At 41.3% G+C, this 24,897-nt stretch overlaps 1 protein-coding gene across 2 annotated transcripts in view; it reads left to right on the top strand.

The window, feature by feature from the left end:
• Positions 1–24,872, top strand: part of LOC307266931 (myoferlin-like) — a 34,216-nt gene extending 9,344 nt beyond the window's left edge. Inside the window, exons 13-54 of one of the 2 annotated variants that reach the window (XM_080049066.1) lie at positions 1,104–1,207; positions 1,316–1,384; positions 1,479–1,522; positions 2,149–2,231; positions 2,439–2,477; positions 2,777–2,901; positions 3,014–3,127; positions 3,343–3,520; positions 3,637–3,761; positions 3,955–4,064; positions 4,275–4,467; positions 4,617–4,772; positions 4,941–5,072; positions 5,224–5,387; positions 12,808–12,922; positions 13,170–13,272; positions 13,398–13,540; positions 13,745–13,915; positions 14,206–14,299; positions 14,393–14,470; positions 15,325–15,506; positions 16,681–16,839; positions 16,978–17,079; positions 17,166–17,327; positions 17,813–17,978; positions 18,076–18,149; positions 19,776–19,787; positions 19,872–19,970; positions 20,092–20,220; positions 20,613–20,768; positions 20,847–20,938; positions 21,325–21,495; positions 21,582–21,730; positions 21,826–21,965; positions 22,052–22,140; positions 22,228–22,323; positions 22,716–22,857; positions 22,962–23,061; positions 23,173–23,366; positions 23,809–23,918; positions 24,035–24,182; positions 24,329–24,872. In XM_080049066.1, the coding sequence (XP_079905192.1) occupies positions 1,104–1,207; positions 1,316–1,384; positions 1,479–1,522; positions 2,149–2,231; positions 2,439–2,477; positions 2,777–2,901; positions 3,014–3,127; positions 3,343–3,520; positions 3,637–3,761; positions 3,955–4,064; positions 4,275–4,467; positions 4,617–4,772; positions 4,941–5,072; positions 5,224–5,387; positions 12,808–12,922; positions 13,170–13,272; positions 13,398–13,540; positions 13,745–13,915; positions 14,206–14,299; positions 14,393–14,470; positions 15,325–15,506; positions 16,681–16,839; positions 16,978–17,079; positions 17,166–17,327; positions 17,813–17,978; positions 18,076–18,149; positions 19,776–19,787; positions 19,872–19,970; positions 20,092–20,220; positions 20,613–20,768; positions 20,847–20,938; positions 21,325–21,495; positions 21,582–21,730; positions 21,826–21,965; positions 22,052–22,140; positions 22,228–22,323; positions 22,716–22,857; positions 22,962–23,061; positions 23,173–23,366; positions 23,809–23,918; positions 24,035–24,182; positions 24,329–24,367 (5,051 nt within the window). In that variant the 3' untranslated portion in view covers positions 24,368–24,872. The remainder of the gene's footprint in view (positions 1–1,103; positions 1,208–1,315; positions 1,385–1,478; positions 1,523–2,148; positions 2,232–2,438; positions 2,478–2,776; positions 2,902–3,013; positions 3,128–3,342; positions 3,521–3,636; positions 3,762–3,954; positions 4,065–4,274; positions 4,468–4,616; positions 4,773–4,940; positions 5,073–5,223; positions 5,388–12,807; positions 12,923–13,169; positions 13,273–13,397; positions 13,541–13,744; positions 13,916–14,205; positions 14,300–14,392; positions 14,471–15,324; positions 15,507–16,680; positions 16,840–16,977; positions 17,080–17,165; positions 17,328–17,812; positions 17,979–18,075; positions 18,150–19,775; positions 19,788–19,871; positions 19,971–20,091; positions 20,221–20,612; positions 20,769–20,846; positions 20,939–21,324; positions 21,496–21,581; positions 21,731–21,825; positions 21,966–22,051; positions 22,141–22,227; positions 22,324–22,715; positions 22,858–22,961; positions 23,062–23,172; positions 23,367–23,808; positions 23,919–24,034; positions 24,183–24,328) is intronic. The other variant, XM_080049067.1, reaches the window with a different exon arrangement.
• The last annotated feature ends 25 nt before the right edge of the window (positions 24,873–24,897 follow it).

Genomic DNA, 24,897 nt, shown 5'->3' with positions numbered 1-24,897 from the left:
ACGCTAAACTGAAGTTAAAGTTGGAGTCAGAGATTCTGGAGAATGCTTGTTGTCAAAATCTGTGAATATCTCCTCACGATCAGCGACCTGCACCTACTGTGTATGTGTACTAGGGGTGGGAATCTCTTGGCACCTCACGATTCGATTCCGATTCAGAGGTCAACGATTCGATTCAAAATCGATTTTCAATGCATCTCAATGCAAAACATTTTTTATGTACATACCCATGTTTGAATTTCAAAAATATATTTATATGCACATCTGAGTTTGCTACTCAGAGTTTGCTAATCACTTCCTACTTTTGTGATGATCATTAAAGACAATCAACAGATGAATTGCCTTCTCTAATATTGTATTAAGAGACAAGCTTTTCTTGTCACAAATATGACTTTTTATGAACAGTGCAATAATCAATGCAGCTTTCAACACAATATGGAAGTATGTAAAAACTAAACCGATTCAGTTTTATTTCTAATCTCATAAATCATGTTTCTATAGGATTTCTATTATATTATCTATTTTCTATGTCATTTCAACACATTGTACAAAAAGTATGGCTTGGAATTCAGCTCTCATACAAAAACGTTGACAGAGATAAAGCCGGTGCAGGTCATGGGTTTGCTGCAGCCCTTTTGAAGCCACTTTGGAAACAACTCGCACATGTGTGGTGTGCATGCGCAATGGCGCAGGAAGTATTAGTATTTACAAAAAAAAAAAAAAATTATTAAAAAAATTAATTATTAAAAAAAAAAAAAAATCGATTATTAACTTTTCTGAATCGATTCAGAATCGTTCGAGAGAGAATCGATATTAATCGGAAAATCGATTTTTTTTCCCACCCCTAATGTGTACTGAGAAAAGAATCTGGTGTTAATACACAGTCTAGGCTGTGTGAACGGCCATGTTACTAGCTATGGTGGGCCCCCTTTATTTACATACCAGGTTACAGACAGTAGGTACAGGTGACAAGTGATTTTGACCACAAGCGTTCTCCAGAAGTGCTGACTCCACCTTTTTTGAACTTGTTGAAACTCAACTACTTCTATCCTATATCAGTTCTGATTGATTAATTAACTCTTCCAATGTTTTTTTATTTATTTCAGTGGATGATGCATTCACCCAGTCGGTGAAAGAATTTTTTGGAGGAGAGGCAAACAAGAAGAACCTGGTGGATCCCTTCCTAGAGGCTAGCTTTGCCGGCAAAAAGGTCCCCGATCATTTGTCTCTTTTTAGCCGTAGTAGTAAACATGGTCATGCTGGATATGACTTTGTGTAACGGAAGGAAAGCTGATATGTTTTTTTTACGTCTCCACAGCTGTGTACTAAGATCATTGAGAAAAATGCAAACCCAGAATGGAACCAATTGCTGAACCTCCAAGTAAAGGTAAGCGGTCCCAAGGGTGAAAAGGCTGCATTCTGACCAAGCAAAAAAAGTTATATTTGTGAACCTGTTTCTTTTATTTTTCTATTTTCTGTAGTTCCCGTCAATGTGTGAGCGTGTCAAACTGACAGTCTTTGATTGGTGAGTAAAACAAGGTTGTCATGTATATCTTATCAGAGATTTTAGCCAGTGTAATTTTGATTTCAAGAGGAGACAGTTTTCTATAACTGCGTGACAATACTTCTGAAGTATTGCCAGCTGTATGTGTGTCCGTCACTCACCTAAATGAGAATAATATAGCAGCCTATCAGTCACACTGCAGGCCCCTCCTTTCCCCTCAGTAACAACCTCTGGGATCCTGTTGGCACGGTCTCTCAGCCAAACTTCATTACTGTGTCTGTGTGATCGGTCCGATAACTCAGGTCCAGGAAGGCTGCATGGGAAACAAGGGCAAGAGGAAAAGTTGTGAAAAAATTGTGTGAGCAAGGAAGGTGTTGAAAAACGCACTCTGAAGCCTAGAGCCAGTACATACACTTACTACATACTGTTGAGAGACATTGTTTTTCTGTTCCACATACTTCCTTCACAGAGGTAGTGCAAAGCACAAGATAAGAATACCCCATATATAGATTGCAACATCAACTCAACCCTATATTGTGAACATTGGAAAATTGTTCATGAACAGTGAACAACACTTAAGTCAGTGGTGATACGGTGCAGCGTGAGTTTAAGGTGGTGTGTGTGTGTGTGTGTGTGTTTGATTTCAGGGATCGTATGACAGGAAATGATGCTATTGGCACCACATACCTGAACCTGGCCAAGATAGCTTCCTCTGGTGGAGAGATAGAAGGTAACATTTTATTACATTTCATATGTACTTTGAAAATAATTACATCTTGGCTAATAAAATGTCTTTGTATGGATCTTTTGTGAAAACCCCATTAAGAGTTGCATTTCACATATGCATTTCACATATGTATGAAAATCATTGTGACTCTTATGTTCGTGTTTATTCTAACTTATGGTTACTGGAATTGTCCTTTCTCTCATGGAATAGAGGAACATGCTGGCAGTGTGGAAATACCATCCTTTGAAGGTTCAAATGTGCTCTTTGTTGCTCTCTGTTGCATGACATGTAACGCATTTAGCATGTCACGCACGCTAGTTTGCTGAATTAGGCCTAGTTGTGTGTGTGTAATCATTTAAATGTTTAACTGTTTTGTTGCCTTAGTAGTGCCTGCCACTTGCTTAACCAGCGTTCACTGTTTTCACGTCAATCCGTCCATTACCACCGCCTCAAATACAGCAGCACGGCCATACTAACTTTAGCGCTTTGCTTAGCCTAACTTGAGCCTGATCGTCAAGAGGTAAAGTCTTGTATCCGTCTCTGCACAGCCAACACTGGGAACTCTGAGGTGGGTTTCCTGCCCGTCTTTGGGCCCTGCTATGTCAACCTGTACGGCAGCCCCAGAGAGTTCTCCGGCCTGCCAGACCCCTACGAGGATCTCAATCATGGCAAGGTAGAATCTTATCAGTCACCTCCAATGTTATTTCTGTCCCTATGTATCCATCCTTGTCCTACACCCAGTTGTTATTGTTCTTTTTAAATAGTTGATATCAATGTGTTTTCAGGGAGAAGGAGTGGCATACAGGGGCAGGGTCCTGGTCCAGCTGTCCACTAAGCTAGAGGGGAAAGCAGACAAAACAGTAGACAGTATCCATAGCGATGACATACTGGTTGTGCAGGTATTTGTGTTTTTTTTATCAATATATTTATAGAACTCCTAAGTGTAGTATTTAACCTGTAGTGGATTGCATTAGATGGCTGGATGTGGTCAGCTTTCATTTTCACAAAATAAATCTTTGTGTTTAGAAAAGCCTGTACAGGTGGTGATGCTAAATTTGAGTTTGTTAAAATCCTTCTAACTCTAGCCCTCCTCTGTTTTCTCCCCCCGCATTAGAAGTACCAGAGGAGGAGGAAGTACTGTCTGTGCGCTGTCTTCCACAGCTCCACCATGATCCAGGAACCAGGAGAGCCAATCCAGTTTGAGGTCAGCATCGGCAACTATGGCAACAAATTGGACTCCACCTGCAAGCCACTGGCCTCCACCACTCAGTATAGCTGCGCTGTGTTTGACGGTGAGCGAGTGACACACTATTTGACGCGATACTTGATCTCTTCACACACTTACGTTTTTTCTTTCAAAAACTGCTTTCATGTTGAGGAATTGTGATTGGTGCATAATGTTTCCTAGGCAACCACTACTATTACCTGCCCTGGGCGGACACTAAGCCAGTGGTGGTGGTCATCTCATTCTGGGAAGACATCAGCCACCGCCTGGACTCTGTCAACATCATCCTCTACATTACTCACCGCCTGGTAATACTGCCTCATCCTCTGTAATCTGCAAAAGCTTAGATTGAATCTACGCTGTTTAGAATCAGAGTTTATGATTTATACCCTGCAGGTTTGCAGCACTTAAGGCCTACTGTATTATAAGTGTGAGTAAACTTGCTAGTGTGAGAGTCATGTCTTTTAATAACGGAGCCTCACCCTTATTTTGTTGTTGTAGCAATCCAACCTGGAGGCGTTTAAAATTGCCATCTTGGCAAAAGTGTCTGACAACGAACTTGTGGAGGTGTGGTTGAAGTTACTCAGTCAGCTGACTGAAGACCTTGAAAGGTAAATACAGGATATGGCTTGGATAATTCTTGTTGTCCGTGTTTGTATTCTAATGGAACAAAAAGTAAAATTATTCTCCCCCCCTCCCCCCAAAAGAAGAAAAAATGTAACCAAGCATCGATAGTAATAGCTGATAATATGTTGCTATATAAGTTAATAGGATTTTAGTGTGTGTATTGTTTTGACTGAAGTTACTCTGCTCACCTCCAGTTACCCAATGCCGGAGCTTGAGGGCCGCCCCAACCTGACTTCGCTGGACATCCAAATGAAGAAGCTGCGAGACAGCAGTTTGACCCTCATACAGGCAGGAGCCCGGCGCATGAGAGAGGAGGCCAGAGAAATCCGTGACACTCTGTCTGACATAGAGTGCTGGGTGGACAAACTTAAAATGCTGGCTGAGGAGGTACGTGCATGGTGTGAAATGACTGTTTGGCTCAAGGGGATAACGAAAAATAACATTTCTGGAACCTAATCATTGGCACAGCAATACATAACATTGCTTTTGACTACCCATAATTCTGTATGTGTTCACAAGTTTTTTTTTTTGTGCAGTCCCAGAACAGCATACCTGATGTGATCATCTGGATGATGCGAGGTGAAAAGAGGGTGGCCTACAGTCGCATCCCCGCTCACCAAATCCTCTACTCCACATACAGCGAGCAGGCCTGTGGTCAACACTGTGGCAAGATGCAGACCGTCTTTTTACAGGTACACATCTGCAACTGCCTTTTTGCTTTAAGAGGGTTTAGTGTTTGTTAGCTGAATCAATCACTCAGGGGAAGCAGTTTGGTATTTTTCCGTTGGGTTCTGTCGGGCCAAAAGGTATTGAAATCGGAATTCTCATGTGATGTCACTTTCTTTTCTCCTAACCCTTAGTACCCCATGGACAAGAACAAGGGCCAGAAGGTGCCGGCTCAGGTCCGAGTCAGCATGTGGCTGGGTCTGGCTGCACACGAGAAGAAGTTTAACTCCTTCGCTGAGGGAACCTTCACTGTCTTTGCTGAGCTGGTATACCATCACTCCTAAATATAGCGGTCATAACACATGTCATTTTCTGTATTCACAAAGGATTTCGGGAACATTTAAAAGTTTGAAAATGTTTCAGAGACTGCAGTTAAGTCGGATTGTTATAATAAACATTCCCATTTTTGCATTGCAGTACGAAAACCAGGCCAAGGTGTTGGGGAACTGGGGGACCACAGGACTGGTGGGACGCTACAAATACTCTGACGTAACCGGCAACTTGAAGCTGAAAAAAGAATACTTCATGCCGCCAAAGGGATGGGAGTGGGAAGGGGAATGGTACATTGATCCAGAGAAAGCGTGAGTATAATTTTTTTAAATGACAATCTGGCATCTTTCCTCCTCCTTTAAAATGCAAAACATCTGACCAAGAGGAAGGAACTACTGTCTGTTATTTTAGGATTCTAAGATTAGTTACACTTATGAGAAAGATTGTCTTAAAGGTGCACTATGGAACTTTGGGTTGGTCAGAGAAAACAACATGATCTAAGGTATATTTTCATTACGGAATAAACAAACTTTCCTCACCGGTAAATAATATCCCTGGAATGCTGAAGTTAGAAAGCAGCCTGAAAAGTTGCTGTTTCACCGTTGTTGTTTATAGCAGCAGGGCCCACAGTTTAGTTTACAAACATATTCTGGTCCTACGTTTTGTTCCAGGTGCCTCAGATAGAATTATTCATTACTGAGAATTACATAAATAAGCAGAGTAAAAATGTTTTTTTTTTTTTTTTGTAATTAGTATTTTATTGAGTTTTTATACATCACTGTAACAATGTAATCAGAATTATAGTCAACACAACAATTGACGTCTTATCATTTATCCCTTAGTGATGTTACATTTTTGAAAAAGAAAATAAAGATTATGCCAAAAGGGGTAATAGAAATCAGGTAGAAATAGTTAAAAAAAAGGTAAAAAAAAAAATAAAAAAAGAGAAAAAAAATATGTATATATAATAGAAAAACACACATGGATCAGTTGTACAGATTTACACTAAGCAACACTCTCTCATCTGGTAGCAATATATTGCACGTACTTTCCCCATTTCGCCACATATTTTTCAGTCCTGTTATTGATGTTGAACGAGATTTTTTCGTAGGATGCCACTTTTGCCAACTCCGTGCTCCACTCCTGGAAAGAGGGCTCACCTGGGTTCTTCCAGTTTCTCATTATAATTTGTTTTCCAACCATTATACTGGTCTGAATAAAGTCCGCTGCCCCACAGTTGGATGTTATTTGTGGATCATTTAAAACATACAGCCTAGGGCAGAACTCCAAGGTAGTCCGAGTAATGTTTTCAATTCTATCGTGAATCTTTTGCCAGTAGCTCTGAATCATGGGACATTCCCAGAGCAGATGAAGAAGAGTCCCTTCTGAGCTGCAGCACTTCCAGCAGTCTGCATTATCCCGCAGCTTCAGCCTGAACAGTCGGCTTGGAGTCCAATAAAAGCGGTTCAGAATCTTAAACTGGATTAATCTAATTTTAATGTCTCTTGACACCCTCTTGATGTTTTCACAAATACGATCCCACTCTTTATGTGTGACATCAATGTTCAAATCTGCCGACCAAGTTAACATTGTTGCATAAGATATGGTAACAGTCTGTTGGAATAACATTGCATAGAATATGGAAGCCTCATGCCCCAAACCCATTATTTTCGTAGTCTGAGAAAGAAGGTTTGACTGTTGAGGTTCTATTCCTCTCCCTATTACAGTAAATAACAAGTGACGCATTTGCAGGTACTTCCAGAAATTATTTCTGGGCAGATTGTATTCACCAGCCAACATTTCAAATGACTTTATATTATCCCTCTCATATAGGTTTGCTAGTGTAATAATACCTTTTTCTACCCAATCTTTCCATAAAAGAGAATGTTTATTAATACGCAACTTTGGGTTATTCCAAATACAAGATTCAGAATTAAGATAGACATTGATATTAAAAGCTTTAGAAAACTTCTTCCACACATTAAAGAGGTTGGATATGATAGGGTGAGATTTTAATTTGGAGGGTATAGTGCTAGACAGAGCATTTATAGGGGCAAGTGGGGAAAACAATCTCTGTTCAATCTCAAACCAGGGAGGGGCTCTCTCAGGTGGCAGTGTCCACTGAGCAATATGTCTGAGACAGAAGGCATAATGATACAGGGCTAGCTTGGGGAGGCCCATGCCACCCTTATTGATTGGAACCTGGAGCCTTTCTAACTTTATCCTTGCACGTTTACCATTCCATAAAAACTTTTTGCAAATTTGGTCAAACCTTTTAAAGTATTTCTGGGGTATTGCTATAGGAAGACATTGAAGCAAATAATTCAACCTCGGGATACAGTTCATCTTCAGGACGTTGACCTTTCCCCATAATGATAAGAAAAGTGGTGACCATCTATCTGTATCTAATGACATTTTATTAAAAAGTGGGTCCAGATTCTTTTCGATTATCTTATCAATTTGATGAGGGAAGAGAATACCAAGATATTTTATGCCTTCAGTGGGCCACTGAAAAAGCCCCGCCTGAAATAAGGTTTTTGGGCAGTATGAGGTCAATGGAAGGGCCTCTGACTTAGACCAGTTGACTTTATACCCTGATATTTTGGAGAATGATTTAATAACGTCCAATAATGCTGGGACAGATCTGGCTGGGTCCGAGGTAAGCCACAAAATGTCGTCCGCGTAAAGCAGAAGCTTATGTGTAGACTCATTTATTTTAACTCCCTGAATATTCTGATTCTTCCGAATAGCTGCCGCAAGAGGCTCAAGAGCCAAACAAAAAAGCCCAGGCGATAATGCAGAGCCCTGCCGGGTGCCTCTCCCAAGTGTGAAATAAGAGGAAATCAGACCATTTGTTCTCACTGCGGCCTGTGGGTCTCTGTAAAGAATATCTATCCACCTGAGAAATGTTTGACCAAATCCAAAAGCTTTAAGCGTATGAAACATATACCTCCACTCCAGCCTATCAAACGCTTTCTCAGCGTCAAGTGAGATAGCTGCTGTTGGATCGTTGGAGTCTCGTACCGACCACATAATATTTATGAGACGTCTCACATTATCAGAGGAATTTCTTTGTCTAATAAAGCCCACTTGGTCCGGATGGATAAGTGACCTAAGTGTTTTATCCAATCTATTTGCAAGTATTTTAGATAAAAGTCTACAATCAACAGATATTAAACTTATTGGACGATAGCTTTTACAGTCAGTCGGGTCCTTTTCTTTTTTAAGTATAAGTGTGATAATTGCCTGGTTTAAGGAGGGAGGTAATTTGCCAAATTCAAATGCTTCTGCAAGCATGTTTTCAAATAATGGTAATAGGTCTTCTGCATAACATTTAAAGAATTCTGCCGTAAACCCATCTTGGCCTGGGGATTTACCCGCTGGTAGGGCCTTAATTGCATTAAGTATTTCCTGTGAACTAATAGGTGCATCCAAGTCTTCCTGTTGTGAGTTACTCAGCTTAGGAAGATTTAATTTGTCAAGAAATGACATTATCTCTTTGTCCGTGGCAGTACTTTCAGATGTATAAAGATTTATATAAAACTTCTTGAATGCATCATTTATCTCCCTTGATTTAGTTGCCAGGCTTCCATCCCCAATCGTCACTGCTGTTACAAAAGATTTGGACTCTTTTTGTTTAATGTACCTGGCCAAAAATTTCCCTGCTTTGTCTCCCGATTCAAAAATAGTCTGCCTGGCCCTAAACAAAAGATATTCCGTTTTTTTGGATATTATAATATTATATTCATATTTAAGGTGAGTCAATTCTTTTAAAATAGATTCAGATATATTCCTTTTCAATTTAGCTTCAGTGTTCTTAATTCTCTTTTCTAGATCTATGAGTTTAGCAGCATTGACCTTCTTCTTATAAGAAGAATATTGAATAATAAATCCCCTTAGAAAGGCCTTCATGGCCTCCCAGGCCACTATGGCAGAGGGAGCTGTGGGGACATTGGTCTCTAAATACAGCCTAATCTGGGCTCGAAGATCTTCCTTAAATCCCACATCTTGTAATAAAGATGAATTAAAACGCCACATCTGTGATCTTTCTGTTTCCTGATATGGGGTCATTTGTAGTCTGACCATGGCATGGTCCGTTAACAGAATGCTATCAATTAAACAAGACAATGTGGCAGGCAGTAATGAGCTAGAAATTAGAAAAAAATCTATTCGTGAGTAGACTTTGTGGGCTCCTGAGTAAAAAGTATAATCTCTTTCCGTTGGGTGGTTCAGCCGCCACACATCTGTTAGACCCATAGATGAACACATTCTCTTAACCATCAAAACAGAGTCAGGCATTCTACTTAATGATGGCTTACTTCTATCAAGGATTTGGTCTAATACAATATTGAAGTCTCCTCCCAGAATGATTGGATACTGTCCCATATTATGCAACTTATTTTCTACGTCTACGAAAAAATTTGGGTGATCAACATTGGGTGCATATATATTGGCCAGTATCAGAGTCTGTCCTTGAATCTCTGCTAGTATTATAATAATTCTGCCCTCCTCATCTTTAACCTCCTTCCTGAGCCTGAACTGTAAGCCTTTGTTAATTAATATAGCTACTCCTCGACTTTTAGATGTCCCAGCACTAAAGGATACGTGTCCTACCCAGTCCCTACATAATTTAACTGATTCCTGGGGACAGCAATGTGTTTCCTGCAGGAATACTACATCTTGTTTTTTAGTTTTCAGATGCCCCAGTATTTTCTTCCTTTTAATTGGACAGCCCAGGCCATTCACATTCCAGGCTGAATAACATAATGTCCTCCCACTGCTAGTCATAAGCAATCTTAAAGTATTTTACTGTAGAGTAAGTGTCCATTCTATTATGATATAAGATCCATGGTGCAACATTCATTATACATATTGACAAGAAAAAAAAGAAAAAACCAACATAAAACCAACACCGTAGTGATGTCAATAAACCGCAGACTGTGGGCCAGTCCGGCACAAAAAACAGAACCAAGAACACTGGCGAAACAAAACAAAAAAGTAAATCTCTTAGGTCCATGACTTATGGAACAAGGGCAGCCTAAAAGCCCACTGCCCTAGGTATCATTTACAAAAATGTGTTCAGATATTAATTTAAGGAAAACATAGCGATTTCTTTACAAAAATAGAAATGGTTGACAATATAGGCCCCGGCTATGAAGATATACACTGAAATGCCAGCTTCAAAATGATTTGTGACGTGCAAAGCCAGAAATTTGAAAGGATTTTTCCATGTCCGAAAACAAAACAGAGGTTGTCAAATTTGCATATGCACACAACCTATCTCACATACCGTTACTCTCCCGATCAAACAGCCGGCAGAGACTGGTGTGGTTTCCAAAGCTTATCCAAAGCGCGCCCGGAGCGCATGACGCACAAGCGCAGTGCAAAACATGTACCTCAGCGCCTCTCGATGTATTCCATTGCTTTTTCCGGGTCATCAAACACCCGTGGACTCTGTCCACTGATGAAAATCTTCAGAAGTGCAGGGTAGAGCATTCCAAATTTAATCTTGCGCTCGTGGAGTGCTTTCTTGCAGCGTGAGAAGGCTTCTCGCTTCCTTTGCGTCTCCCTCGAATAATCCGGGAAAATCATAACTTGTTTACCATTCCACGTCAGGCGTTTCTTTTCCCGTGCTGCTTCCAGAATGGCTTGGCAATCTTTGTATCGTAGCAAGCGCGCCACAATCGTTCGGCCATGATTCTTCTCCCCTGCTTCCAGCCGCGTCCCGATCCTGTGAGCGCGGTCCATCTCGATACCCCCCGGGGTTGGATCAATGCCAAGGGTCGCTGAGATAAACTCGTTCAGGAACGCAGTCACATTGCTCTTTTCAGCCCCCTCCGGTATCCCTACGAATCTGAGGTTGTTGCGTCGGGATCTGTCTTCAGCAGTGGCCAACCTGTCTGTCAGTAGTTGTATGTCCTCTTTAGTGGCTGCCGCCGGTCTTGCCTTTATGTTAGCTTGCTCGTCCTCTAGCTGACTCACTCGGTCTTCCACCTGCGTAATGCGAGAAATGAGGGAGGATAGCTTTGTATCAACGGAGCTCATAGATCGACGAATTTCTTTCAGATCTGCCGTTTCTTCCAATATTTTGCTCAGCATCCCGTGAATCTGAGCCATGTCAGGCTGGTCGGGCTCCGTGGCGGTGCTAGCTGTAGCATCTTTGCTAGCTGCTACTCCCTTCGTACACATGTTGAGCTGAGTCTGTGCGGCTGAGCGAAGTTTCCTTTGTTCAATATTACAGGCAGCCGTCGAACTTTTACCTTCTTCTGACATCGTTTAGTTCCACATAACATGTAGAAGAAAAATGCCTATATCTGAACTTATTTTAGGATGTATTAAGGATATTAACCCAAAAGACAGCAGGAGCACACGTTTCAAGCTGCCATCACGTATCCCAGCGTCACGTGACAGCAGTAAAAATGTTTTTTAAACCAACTCTGCAAATGTAAACAAAAAAAATCTAGGGCTGCAACTAACGATTATTTTGATAATCGATTAATCTGTCGATTATTTTCTCGATTAATCGATTAGTGTTTTGGTCCGTGAAATGTAAGAACATGGAGAAAAATGTTGATCAATTTTCCAAAGCCCATGTTGACGTCCTCAAATGTATTATGTCCAAAACACACAGATATTTCAGTTTACTGTCATAATAGGATTAAAGAAACCAGAAAATATTCACATTTGAGAAGCTGAAATCAGAGAATTTGGACAGTTTTTATTAAAAAATTACTCGCAACGATTAATCGATTATCAAAATAGTTGGCAATTTATCTTAATAATCGATTCGTCGATTAATCGTTGCAGCTCTAAAAAAATCCCCCTCCCCTTAAACTGCATAGTGCACCTTTAATTTATTGGAAGTTGCGCTAGTGAGTATTGGGTGTGGGTGTGTGTGTGCATTTTTTCCCCACTGAACACACCCATTCTTTGGACTGTAGAGGAAGTGGGCTTCATCTGATCCTGCTCTCTGCTGTTTACATTCCTCTCCTGCCATGGACCATTAAATCATAATGACAGGGTACCAGTCTACACCAGTGAGCTGCAAGTTATTTACACTTGACTCTCTTAATCTGCCTTGGTCAACTCAGTCTCACACATAATTGCTTGGTTTCCCATGCCCGTAATCATCAATACATTTCTGGGAGCACATACTGTGCCTCGCAGTCTCTCCATACTGCATATCTTCAGTGATGTAGAGACAGGTGACATAATAAAGTAAACCTGAATGGACTAGTGCTGTCGATAAATGCAACATCATAGAAGCCTTCTATGAAGGAATCAAAATTTGTTTCAAAAACGTATTTTCTTTGGCAGCCTAGTGGCTAATGGGGAGCCGCTACAGTTGGTTTTTCCTTTTTTTAAATTATCACCGCATATCAAAAGTGAACCATTGGCAACGTTAAAAAGTACCTTTAGTGGCGCATAAAGAGGAACACATGTTTTGACAGTTTAATTTGAATTCCTTTTTTGTTCTAGAGTATGGCGAGCAGTTTGGTTACTCCCAACATGTAAATATGATCAGTCATCTAACTGAAACCTATTCTTCTCTCTCACGCCCCTCCAATGTCGTTTTACAGAAGTTGCATTTGTGTGCCTAGATCTCTTCTTTTCTATACTACCACTAGAGGATGCCAAATCTCACACACAGGGGGGCTTCAAGTAGCGTTTGTTAAACAAGTTTCCATATATCCTGCACAGATGGTCCATAGCTTAACTTTTGTGTTTCAGTCTGTTAACAGAGGCAGATGCTGGACACACTGAATTCATGGACGAGGTTTTCCAAAACGAGACTCGCTTCCCTGGCAGAGATTGGAAGGCTGCCCCTGAGCCCTATACCGATGTGGTGAGAGAGGCTGACATGCAAATACTGTGCAGGGAGGCTTTAAATAACACACACAAACAAACAAACACAGTTAAAGCTTTATAATCTCTGTGACACACAGCACATAAGGTGGCAGGTTCATCTTCATTTCCATTCAGGTTTCTTTCAGATTGCCATGGAAGAGTATAGAATCTATATTGTTTTGTAATGTACGAGTTGGCCAAAACACATGACCTCACGCAGCTAACCGAGGTTTTGTGTGCCACAGAACGGAGAGAAGAACCAATACCCCGGGGAGTTTGACTGTCCTCCAGGTTGGGTCTGGGAGGACGAGTGGACTGTGGATGAAAACAGAGCCGTTGATGATCTAGGTGCAGATATAAACCTAACCAGCAAACACACTTACTCAGTCTAGCCTCGTAAAAACATAAGTTCTTGCATCCAAACTATAATGAAACGTAGGAACACTGTTTGTGTCTGTGTGTGCACTCTACAGGCTGGGAGTATGGAGTCACCATTCCGCCAGATGACAAGCCCCGGTCCTGGGTATCCACTGAAAAGGTCTACCACATCCACCGCAGGAGACGGCTGGTTCGACCTCGCAAGAGAGCTGCAGTCCCTGCAGGATCAGCTGTGGAGGTCGGTATTGGACGATAAGGCAGCACTACTGTGATTATGCTGTAAAATAATTAGCATTTTGATTTTGATGCCTTTTTATATATATGTTTTCTTTTCATAAAGGGAAATGATTTTTACAAAACACAACTCTGATTGTGTTAAAAATATCACAATTAAATCCCATTTAAAGGAAATGTAGCTACTTGTTTATTTATTTTCTCACAGAGGCAGACTCAAGGTGACCCAGAGGGTTGGGAATTCTCCTCCCTGATTGGCTGGAAGTTCCACAAGAAGTTGCGTTCATCAGATATGATTCGTCGAAGGCGCTATAGGCGGAAGATGGCGCCAGAAGACCGACTTGGCGCATCTGCCATTTTCAAGCTTGAGGGTGCGATGGTAAGAAAAAAAAATGCTTGTTTGGGACAGGATCTGGTTCGACAACGATAGCTACGGCTGACACAGTCCAAATGCAGCATTAAAGTATCCGTCCACACAGCAAGGGAGAGGAAGGGCTGGCTGGCATTAAAGCATTAACCGGATCTGATCAATGAGTCACTAATTCTTTTCAAATATTTACCAATGTTACAGACACATCTCTGGTGCCATGGTGTTTTTTAAGTTTAGAAGTTTGTGTGACGCATGAACAGGTAAGAGCTCTGAGATGTCCACTTTGGTTTACTTTACAGGGTGTTGATACTGATGAGAAGGAGAGTGACTCAAAGGTGGATGCCACCAAGCTGTTTGGTGCCAACACGCCCACTGTGTCCTGCTATTTTGACAGTGAGTCATGCATATAGTGACGCATATTAATGATCATGCATAAACAATCAAATACATATTACTTAATATTTTCTTTCCCCCCCCCCCAAACAGGCTCACACATGTATCATCTCCGTGTTTACGTCTATCAGGCACGGAACTTGGCGTCTATGGACAAAGATAGCTTTTCTGGTAGGATTCTACTTGGTGGTCAAGACTGCTGATGGATTTTAAGTGTTGTGGTTGACAAGTGCATTTGAACTAGAATTGCAAAAATAGCCATTAAAGCTGGGGTATATGATTTCTGATTGGTCAAAGTTAACATGACCTGACACTTTGACCAATCAGAGTGAGGCTCCGATTCTCTGTTCTTATTGGCCGACGTTGTTGGTGTAGAGCGTGTCAGGGAGGGACCATAGGGGTGGGGACATACCGGTTGAGGTATTTGGATTCGAATCTCTAGCCCAACTGCCATTTTCTCCACAAATCCTCCACCCCAGCTTTAATGCCGGATTTGAAAATACTGAAATCGGAAAATATCTCCTCACGATCTGCTACATGTCCGTACTGTGTGTGTGCTGAATATAAATCTGGTGTTAATACACCACCTAGGTTGTTGCTAGCCATCGTGGGCCCACTTTTTTACACACCAGCTGACAGAGCCTAGGCTGTGTATTGACACCAGATTTGTTTTCAGTGCACGGTTTAAAAAATAAGAAAAAGGTGGTAGGATGGCTGTGGGGCCGACCAGTAACCTTGAAGTCACTGTTTCGATCCCTTCCACTGGACAGGAAGGTGTTACTCTAAAACTAGTGGTGACTAGTATTACATGTGCTCGAGGGGTGCTGTAATATGGCTGACCCCTCCGAAGTGTGGTAACTTGAGAGGGGATATGAGAAAAGACTAATTTCAATGTAGCCATTGACTAATAAAATAACTAAACTTAAGCCAGTATGGATCATGAAGAGATATTAACTGATTTTGACAGTGATTTTAATAAAAAGTGTTTACCAAATTTTAAACCACCTATTCTCTTTGCTTTACAGATCCGTACGCGCACGTCTCCTTCCTGCATCTCAGTAAGACAACGGAAAAGCTGAAGTCAACGCTGAACCCGACCTGGGACCAAACTCTGATTTTCAATGATGTGCAGATCTATGGAGACCCCCGCAATATTGCCAACTGCCCCCCTGATGTTGTACTGGAGTTCAAAGACAGTGACCAAGTGGTATGTTGTGGCAGATTTGTACGACCATATGCATGCTTTCAGTACTTAAAGCCACTACGAGTAAAATTGCCCGTTGGCGGCCCCTTTGGACAAAAGCGGTAGTATTTTTACGACGCCAGCTGTCGTGAAGCTGTTTTCTAGCTCGTGCCGGGCGTGCGAGATTCAAATGATCAGGAAGCAATATAGTGCATGTCCGTGTGTTGAAAGTGTGAGGGCACCAGACTTTTTTCGGCTCCGTGAGAGTGGTTAGTGACACAGCATCAACTAATGCCAGTCAGTGCTACACACACACCTGATTGCAATGAGTTGATGCAGTGTCACCTCTCACGGAGTTGAAAGATTCCGTGTCCTCACACAAAGCGAATGAACGAGAGACGGCAGTTAGTATGGATCACGATGAGGTAATGTGTTTATGTTGTAAATAATGACTATTTCAGATGAATAATGGTCATCTGATGATGCTGGTGAGGCAAAGTAAACTTTGTTTTAGTAGGCTACCGCTCATTCATTTAGGAGTAAACACTGCAGTCTAGTTCGCTCCCGTTAAATTGTGTATACGTTGCTTGGCAACGCCCTCCCGCCCGCCTATCTCTCCCTTTTAGCTTTTCTTCATTGCATTTTCCTTTTTTTTCTTTGATGGTTCAGCCCCGTTATCAGTCATTATGATGACAAATAACTGTCTCAAACAAGGCTCCCGCTCCCCTTCCCTCACCTGGAGGGATAGGCTTCTCAAATCGTGTTGCTGCGCCACACTGAAATCTGCGACCAATGCGGATATGTGACCATAGAGCATGCACGCGTGAACCGAAAATCGGACTGGGTGTGCGACCAGACCAAACGCAGTAATAAAACTATATAAAAATGTCTTTCTTTGCACTGATGGTCTCGTTTGCTGTTAAAGGTAATTTATGATTTTGAGAGGAAACATGAGGCTGTTTAAAAGACATTTAAATGTTACTCGTAGCCGCTTTAAGTACCCTTATATTACACCTAACTGTAGATATTTGATTTTGGAAAAAAATTACTTATTTTAGATCTGGACTTTGCACTCCGAATTTTAAGTATACCTGAAGTAGAAATTTTAAAGTTTAGTAGTATAAGGCTCTGTTTGATTAGCCGCAAATGAGAGCATCAGCTAAAGACTTGTAACTGTGACATGCCATCTTCTGCCCAGGGGAAGGATGAGCTGCTGGGCCGCAGTGTCTGTGCACCAATGGTGAAGTTGAACCCAGGCATGGACCAGACACCCAGACTTCTGTGGTGTCCCATCATCCACAAAGGTCAAAAGGCTGGGGAGGCACTGGTGGCTGCTGAACTCATCCTGAAAGACAAGGTTTGCCCTGAAAGAAATGGAGGACAAACCACTCATTGTATTCAAAACACAACTATACTCTGACATGTTTTAGTCTGACTTCTTAATAAATGTAACGTTATAGGGAAAAACATAATCCATAAACTCTCTTCTCTATAGTCTGGTGAGTCAGATCTTCCCCTGGTTCCCCCAAAGAGAGCAGAGAACCTCTACATGGTCCCCCAGGGCATCCGGCCAGTGGTCCAGCTCACTGCTGTGGAGGTAACACACAACCATTTTAGACACTGTCCCTCTGAACTGTTGCACTAAATGTTTATAAATCGTGTGTGTGTGTGTGTGTGATGCAGATTCTAGCATGGGGCCTGAGGAACATGAAGCCCTTCCAGCTGGCCTCGGTGTCTTCGCCCAGCCTGGTGGTGGAATGTGGCGGGCAGCTGGTCCAGTCAGCCGTCATCAAGAACATGAAAAAGAACCCCAACTTCCCAAGCTCTGTCCTCTTTATCAAAGTGGTAATGGCAGGGTTATAGGGGCAATAATATGAGCTAAAATCTAAAGAAGTATTCTCCTGGACTAGTAACACTTACCGTTTAGAATGCTTACTTTATTAAAGATGTTAAAGCTATAGTGCGTAACCTTTTCATATCAATGAATGTCACTTACATTTCAAGTCATTGCCAAATGAGTTGACCCAACATTGATTAAGCCTATCGGCTCCACAAAACTGTATTTCTTAGTATGACAGAATTGACACACTGGTGTCGCCTCCCGACACAGTTGTTGATTCTGCGGCTAAGAAGAAACCTGGACGTACAGCAGAAGGAGTAAATTCCATGCGTGATCCCCTATGGCTAAGCTCATGTAGAAGCGCCGGCAGTGTTGTTGTTACTCAAAATTGCTCATGGGGGTGGCTGAAGTTACGCATTGCTTTAAGATATAGCCCAATACATTCACAATACAGTATTTTCTGAAATGTTTTCTACTTAACTCCATCCAGCTCCTTCCAAGGGATGAGATGTACACACCTCCCATTGTGCTGAAGATCATTGACCACCGTCCATTTGGCAGGAAGCCTGTGGTGGGTCAGTGCACCATCACTTCTCTGGTGGACTTCAGATGTGACCCGTATGTCATCACTGCAGAGGGAGCCATGTCTTCCAAAAGTAAGGGAGCATAGCATTTAAAAAAAAAAATTCAAATTAAGATTAGCATTAGCATTAGCACAGAAAGACAATAACATTGTCCTCCCACTATTTACAGTGGCTCTGATGGCATCCCCTACCAAACATGTCTCTATTCACATGGGGGAATCGCGACCACTGCTTGAAGCTAAGGTAAAAACTAACCCTAACTCTAAAAAAAAATAAAAATAATAATTCCTCATGTTGTTCCTAGCTGGTAACTTAATTAATGAATGTATTCATACATTAATTCAGCTCATGTCACTAAACGGTGCATAATTTGACTCTTGGGTCAAATTTGACAAATTGTATTACTCCTGCTTGCAGTTCTTGTACAGCATGTCAGCTGCTGTCAACAAATTGGCTTCCCCTACCTCCTTCTTTGTATGTATGGTTACTTATTTAAGCTTTCTTTAAATCACAAGGCTGGGCACCAATGAAACTGCAAGGCTGAGATCACTTAAACCACAACGCTATCACAGGCTTAAAAGAGGCCTCATAATGAAGTTACAATGCCATTGTTATACTTGGGAATTGTAACAGTAACTGGGATTCTATTTCATTTAATTGCCACTTGTTTAATTAACACATTTCGATATTATTTTCCATAGCAGGGGTGTAACATGTAAATGAGCCTAGGAGCAAATTAAGTCCCCCAGGAAACTAATCCACATGGAAACCAAGCAAACCATTAATGCCACGATGTTGCTGGAAGAATAAATAATCAACTTAAAAGCAAAAGTTAGACATTTTGGGAAATGCGATTTAATTTGCTGCTAAGAGTTAGATGAGAAGATGAAGTATGTTAAACAGACAGCAGTCTAGCATAGAGATTCAATACAGGAGGAAACTGCTAGCATGCCACGTAAATTTAATTTTTTATTTATTTTTCTGAATGCAATGTGTTAACCAAAGGGCTTTTAGATAAATAGATCAAATAAAAAAAGACTTGACTTGACAAGGCTATCCCTTTCCTCCTGTTTTCGGTCTTCATGCTAAGCTTGCTGCTGGCAGTAGCGTATATGTAGCATACAGACATAACAAGGGTATCAATCTTTACATCTAACACCTGTCAACAACACAAATAAGCACATTTCTGAAAATGTCAAACTATTTTATTTATTTATTTGAGAAAAATAGTTTTGGTAAAGATTAAATCTGTCTCAAATACATCACTTAATAATCAATGCCATCGTGAAAGAAAGAAGAGTTCTAATTATTCGGTTCAAACGAGGAACTTTCAGTTTGTGTTTATTCTGCACAATAAGATAAAAATGAATGGACAATAAAGTTGTTATCTTATCTTACTGTACCCGGACAAAGGCATGAAGAAAAACTATATCGAAATAGCGTTCTTTACTGTTTAAGAAATATTTAAAGTTCCTCGTAGCTACTTTAACTGTTATTAAAAGACTGAAAACATCACATTGATCCTAAGACAGGTTTCACTCATGCCAGGCATGGGAACCACTAAACCACAAGTGTGCCATGTTGCAAGTGAAGGGACACGTGGTGTTAGTGGCCACCGGGACTTTAATGCAGTTGCATATTCTGTACATTTCCTTTGTTACGCCCTTGTGTTTAGACTCGCTGCCAATCGGGAAAATTGTATCTAGGATAACCCTTTCAACCTTTCTTTCAATTTCTTTCACTGTTTCTTATACTGCATGGTAGTGTGTGTGTGTGTGTGTGTTTTTTTGCTGTGTCATTGTTGTTTTGCATTGTTTGTGACTTGTTTTTAACTTTTTTTTTGTCGCACTGCATCTTCTTTCACCAAAGCAAGAAGAAAAGGTGAGTGTAAACGAGAAAGTGATTGATTTCAGATTCGTATTCCAAATAAACATACCTTAAAACTGTGCAAATTCAATCTTTTAGGAAAAAGAAACGGTTGACTGGTGGAGTAAATTCTACGCTTCAATTGGAGACCAGGAAAAATGTGGCCCTTACCTCAAAAAAGGATACGACACCCTCAAAGTAAGTTCTTGACAATATTAAATCCCTTGTGTATTTTGTAAATAATTATCATCGATAAGCGTTAAGCAAAAAGCTTCCCTCCTGAGCCTTATATGACGGAGTGTGATTCTTGTGTTCTCAGGTGTATGACTGTGAACTGGAGGACGTTCCCGATTTCAAAGGGCTGACCGATTTCTGCTGCACCTTCAAACTGCTGCGAGGCAAGAATGAAAATGGGGACGAAGACCCCTCTGTGGTTGGAGAGCTGAAGGTATAGTTTGACCCTCACTTACATGAGCGTGTGGATTATTTTAATACTCGAGGGGACCACATAATGGAAAGAACTGTGGTTACTCATATGTTGTTCGAGGAGAATTTTTTCTAATTTTACAGCCTTATTTAAGATGTATTGAAGGTGTTTCAATTTCTTTAGACAAAAATGGTATTGTTTTTACTATGCCAGCTGTAGTTCCTTGGTGAGCATACCCATGACAAAGGCATTAGGAAAAACTATATAAAGATAGTGTTCTTTGCAGTGATGGTCTAGTTTGCTGTTGCATGTAATTTCTGATCAGAGAAAAAATGAGACTGTTTCAAAAATATTTAATAGTCCCTTGTAGCTACTTTAAAGGAGAGCAAGTCTAAACTTATTTGTGTGTCCAGGGTTCATTCAAGGTGTACCCTCTGCCGGACGACCCAGGTGTTGCTCCTCCACCGCGGCAGTTCAGAGAGCTTCCAGACAGCGGACCACAGGAGTGCATGGTCAGGGTTTATGTGGTGCGGGCCATGGACCTGCAACCCAAAGACAATAATGGCAAAGTGAGAATGAATCCGTATTACCAGCAGATTCTCGACACACATGGCCTTCTGCTTAACGTGTGTTCTCTCTTTTCTCAGTGCGATCCATACATAAAGATGTCCCTGGGAAAGAATAAGATCGACGACAGAGACAATTACTTACCTAACGCCCTCAGCCCTGTGTTTGGAAGGTAAACGCTGTGAACGGACTCATTTAAAGCTATAGTACGTTACTTTTTCATGTGAATGAATGTCGGTTACATTCAAGCCTCTGCGAAACAAGTTGACACAAAGTTGATTAAGCTCCACAAACTGGTGTCGCCCCCTGACACTGATGCAGGAGCTCAAGAAAAACCCACAAAATGTTTCAGTTGTTGATTCTACTGTTAAAATAAAAACTTGGCCGTACAGCAGAAGGAATACAATCGATGCGAGATCACCGCAGGCTTATCTCATGTAGATGCGCCAAGTGTCTTTGTAATTACTTAGAAAATTCCTCACGGGGGCGACATAAATGGACATTATAATAAAGACTATGCCATCTCACTTCTCAACAAGCCCTTTGTTTTTTGTTCAGGATGTTTGAGATGACGTGTTTCCTGCCCCAGGACAAGGACCTGAAAATCTCTGTGTACGACTTTGATCTCCTGAGCCGCGACGAGAAGGTGGGCGAGACAGTGATCGACCTGGAGAACCGCTTCCTGTCCCGATACAACTCCTACTGCGGCCTGCCACAGACCTACTGCATGTATGGAATGTATTCATATGATGAAAGTTAAAATAATTCATAAGACATACAGTCATAATGAACGTCTCTTTGACATATCTGTCCAGTTCTGGTATCAACAAGTGGCGGGACCAGCTGAAGCCGTCTCAGCTTCTGGAGAACCTGGCTCGTCTGAAAGGCGTGTCCAAACCCAGGACCGAAGACAACGGCACCTCACTCACCTTCAACGGCAAACAGTACACGCTGGCCCAGTTTGGTACTGTCAATACACAATTGCACCTTCCACTAATAGAATGTTTTGGTTTGACATTTATTACTTAATAAGGATGCTAAATGTTTTAACCTTTCCAGAGAACAACATGGAAATTCATCCGCACCTGGGTCCGGCCCGAGAGCGACTCTGCCTACACGTGCTCAGAAAACAGGGACTTGTCCCCGAACATGTGGAGACCAGGACCCTCTACAGCTCTTTCCAGCCTAATCTCTCCCAGGTTAGACGTCAAAGCTCGCACATAACTGTGTCTGCACACTGTATCCGCGCAAACCTATTTAACCCCTTTTTAACGCGTTAATTTAGGGACGCCTTCAAGTGTGGGTTGACGTCTTCCCCAAAAGCATGGGCCTCCCTGGTCCTCCCTTTGACATCACGCGACGCAAGCCTAAGAAGTAAGGGCTGTGGTAGCTCTTTGGTGCTTAGCTGCTGATGGCCTCAGATGCCTACCTAGTTAACCCTCACTGTGCTTGAATGTTCAGGTATATTCTGCGTGCCATCATCTGGAACACCGCGGACGTGACTTTAGATGAGACCAGCATCACGGGAGAAAACATGAGTGACATCTATGTCAAAGGGTATGGCTGACGAATCATCCTCCCTCTAGCTTCTGTATCTTATGTGTACTGTTTGGCTGTTGAAATTCGAAGATCAAACTGAAATTAGCAAATAGTTATATATTGTATATTTTGTTGTCCTGCCTCAATCATTATAACATACATACTTTGACGCAATCTTAATCTTAGTCTCCAATACCTAGTAACTCAATCAAGCCACCTTGCTTTGTTTTACACAAATTAAGGTCAGAGTTTATTGACAGATTATTTGTATTAAGTTTCACAATGACATCTATGGCAAATATTACAAATAAACTTGATTTATAATATTAATTTCCATCACAGAAGCCAAACTCTATAGTGGGGGGTTACTGTTGAAGATGAATGCTCACACCTGTTGTTACCTTTGCCAGCTGGATGCCAGGCATGGAGGAGGACAAGCAGAAGACAGATGTCCACTACAGGTCTCTGGACGGAGACGGCATGTTCAACTGGAGGTTCATCTTCGACTTCGAGTACCTGCCCGCTGAGCAACTCTGCCTCGTGTCCAAGAAGGTGAAGCTTGTCTGGACTAATAATAAACAATGAGTGCCATTATACCACTGTGAGCCTGCATTGTTTATCTAAAACGTCTTTTAACATGTTCTTTGTTAAAACAGGAGCACTTTTGGAGTCTTGACAAATCAGAGTTCAGGATTCCCCCCAAGCTGATTGTTCAGATATGGGATAACGACAAATTCTCGTTGGACGATTACCTTGGTAAGACCCTGAATTTGAGTCAAACCATGACCCAACTTACTTTGTATGAAGTGTGTAAATTATCTAGAAAAAAAACCTGAACACTGCAGTTATAAAACTTTGTGATCCTAGGCACAGTGGAGCTGGATTTGCGTAACCTTGTCGCTCCGGCCAAGTCCTCAGAGAAGTGCTCTCTGGACATGATGGAGGATCTGGAGATTGGAGCTCCGCAGAAGAGGGAGAACGCCAAGTCTCTGTTTGCCCAGCAGGCCGTCAGAGGCTGGTGGCCTTGTTCCATTGAACAGGATGGAAATAGGGTCCTGGGTGTAAGTATGACTAGGAATTACATGCAGAGAAAGATGGATGTGTTTTTAAAAAAATAGTTAAATTGGCTTGTTAAAACCTGTACTGTTGTGCAGGAGTTAATGACATGTTGCAGCAGGCTCTAAGCAGAAATTTTGGAATGACTTTAAAGACATTTAAAACGGGGCAAAGCCAATATTTCCCGTCGGATCTGCTCTTATTGGTTGGATGTGTTCCACATTTTTTTTTTTCAAACTAACACACTTGCATACAGTATTTGAGGAAATGTTACCTGGCTTGAGTTTTAGCGGAAAATGCACCATTTAATTTTGATTACTTGCTTACTTGCTTACTTGATTACTTACTCTGCCTCATTTGAATATTCCAAAAGTGTCAAGAGATCTTCCTTCGATTATTAATGCTGTTGTGTCTTGCTCATGATGTCTGCCTGTCTTGTGTTGACAGGGAAAAGTGGAGATGACACTGGAGATTGTTGCTGAAACGGATGCGGACGAGAAACCTGCAGGAAAAGGCAGGGACGAGCCCAACATGAACCCAAAACTGGACCCTCCAAAGTAAGATCTCGCAGTGGAATGGTCCCTATTTTTACTTCTCTTAACTGCTAGTTAAAACAATGTAAATTAAAGTAGTAGTTTTGCAGCTAACAAACAAAATATATGTATTTCATCAGACGCCCAGATACGTCCTTCTTTTGGTTCACCAACCCATGTAAGACCATGAAGTTCATAGTTTGGCGACGGTTCAAGTGGCTCTTCATCGGACTCATCATCCTCATCATAGTGGTTCTCTTCCTCGCCATCCTGCTGTACTCTCTACCGGTAAGGACTGATCATTTGATCCAGGCCAGTATTATCTTAAGAGCATGCAGGAGTTCCAAATATAAGGTGCAGGTTATGTGGAATTGTGATGCTTTGTTTTTTGAAAGATAAACAATGCCTTGATTGTTTTTCTTTACCTTTTCCAGAACTACATCTCAATGAAGATCGTGAAACCATTCAGCTAACTCTACAATTGAGGAGCAGCAGTAGAATTGTAACGGTCAATTCAGAATTTCTAAAGGATCACACAAACTGGGGCACAATGATTGCCAAATCCTCACAGTATCTTTTTTTTTTACTGCATATAGTATTTTGGAACTATCTATCTAAATGGGGGAAGGGTGCTTGCAAATTTGCACTATATTATCACATTTTACCATGAACTTTCAGCTATGCTTAAATGTGAAAGACTTGTGATGTTTCTAAACCACTCTATCACACATTGATGAGAAAATACAATCACTGTACAATTTAATGCAATCTAATAGTCTTGTAATCTAGTGCACATTTTTTCTGTTTGTTGGTGATACTTGGTGTGGTTATGTTGTATTGGATGACACATTCAATGTGAGGCTTCTCTAATAATGTAATGTATGCAAAAGAGGTGATTAACAATGAATGTCCCTGTAGTATTTATAATAGGATTGTCAAATTTAATTGCTTAATAAAAAATGTTTTTTATAAACTTCAGTGTCGGGGGTGTGTCTGTTGTTTA

The sequence above is a fragment of the Ammodytes marinus genome, assembly GCF_949987685.1.
Source record: "Ammodytes marinus genome assembly, chromosome: 20".
NCBI classification, from domain to species: Eukaryota; Metazoa; Chordata; class Actinopteri; order Uranoscopiformes; family Ammodytidae; genus Ammodytes; species Ammodytes marinus.
This window is presented reverse-complemented; position numbering and strand designations above follow the sequence as displayed.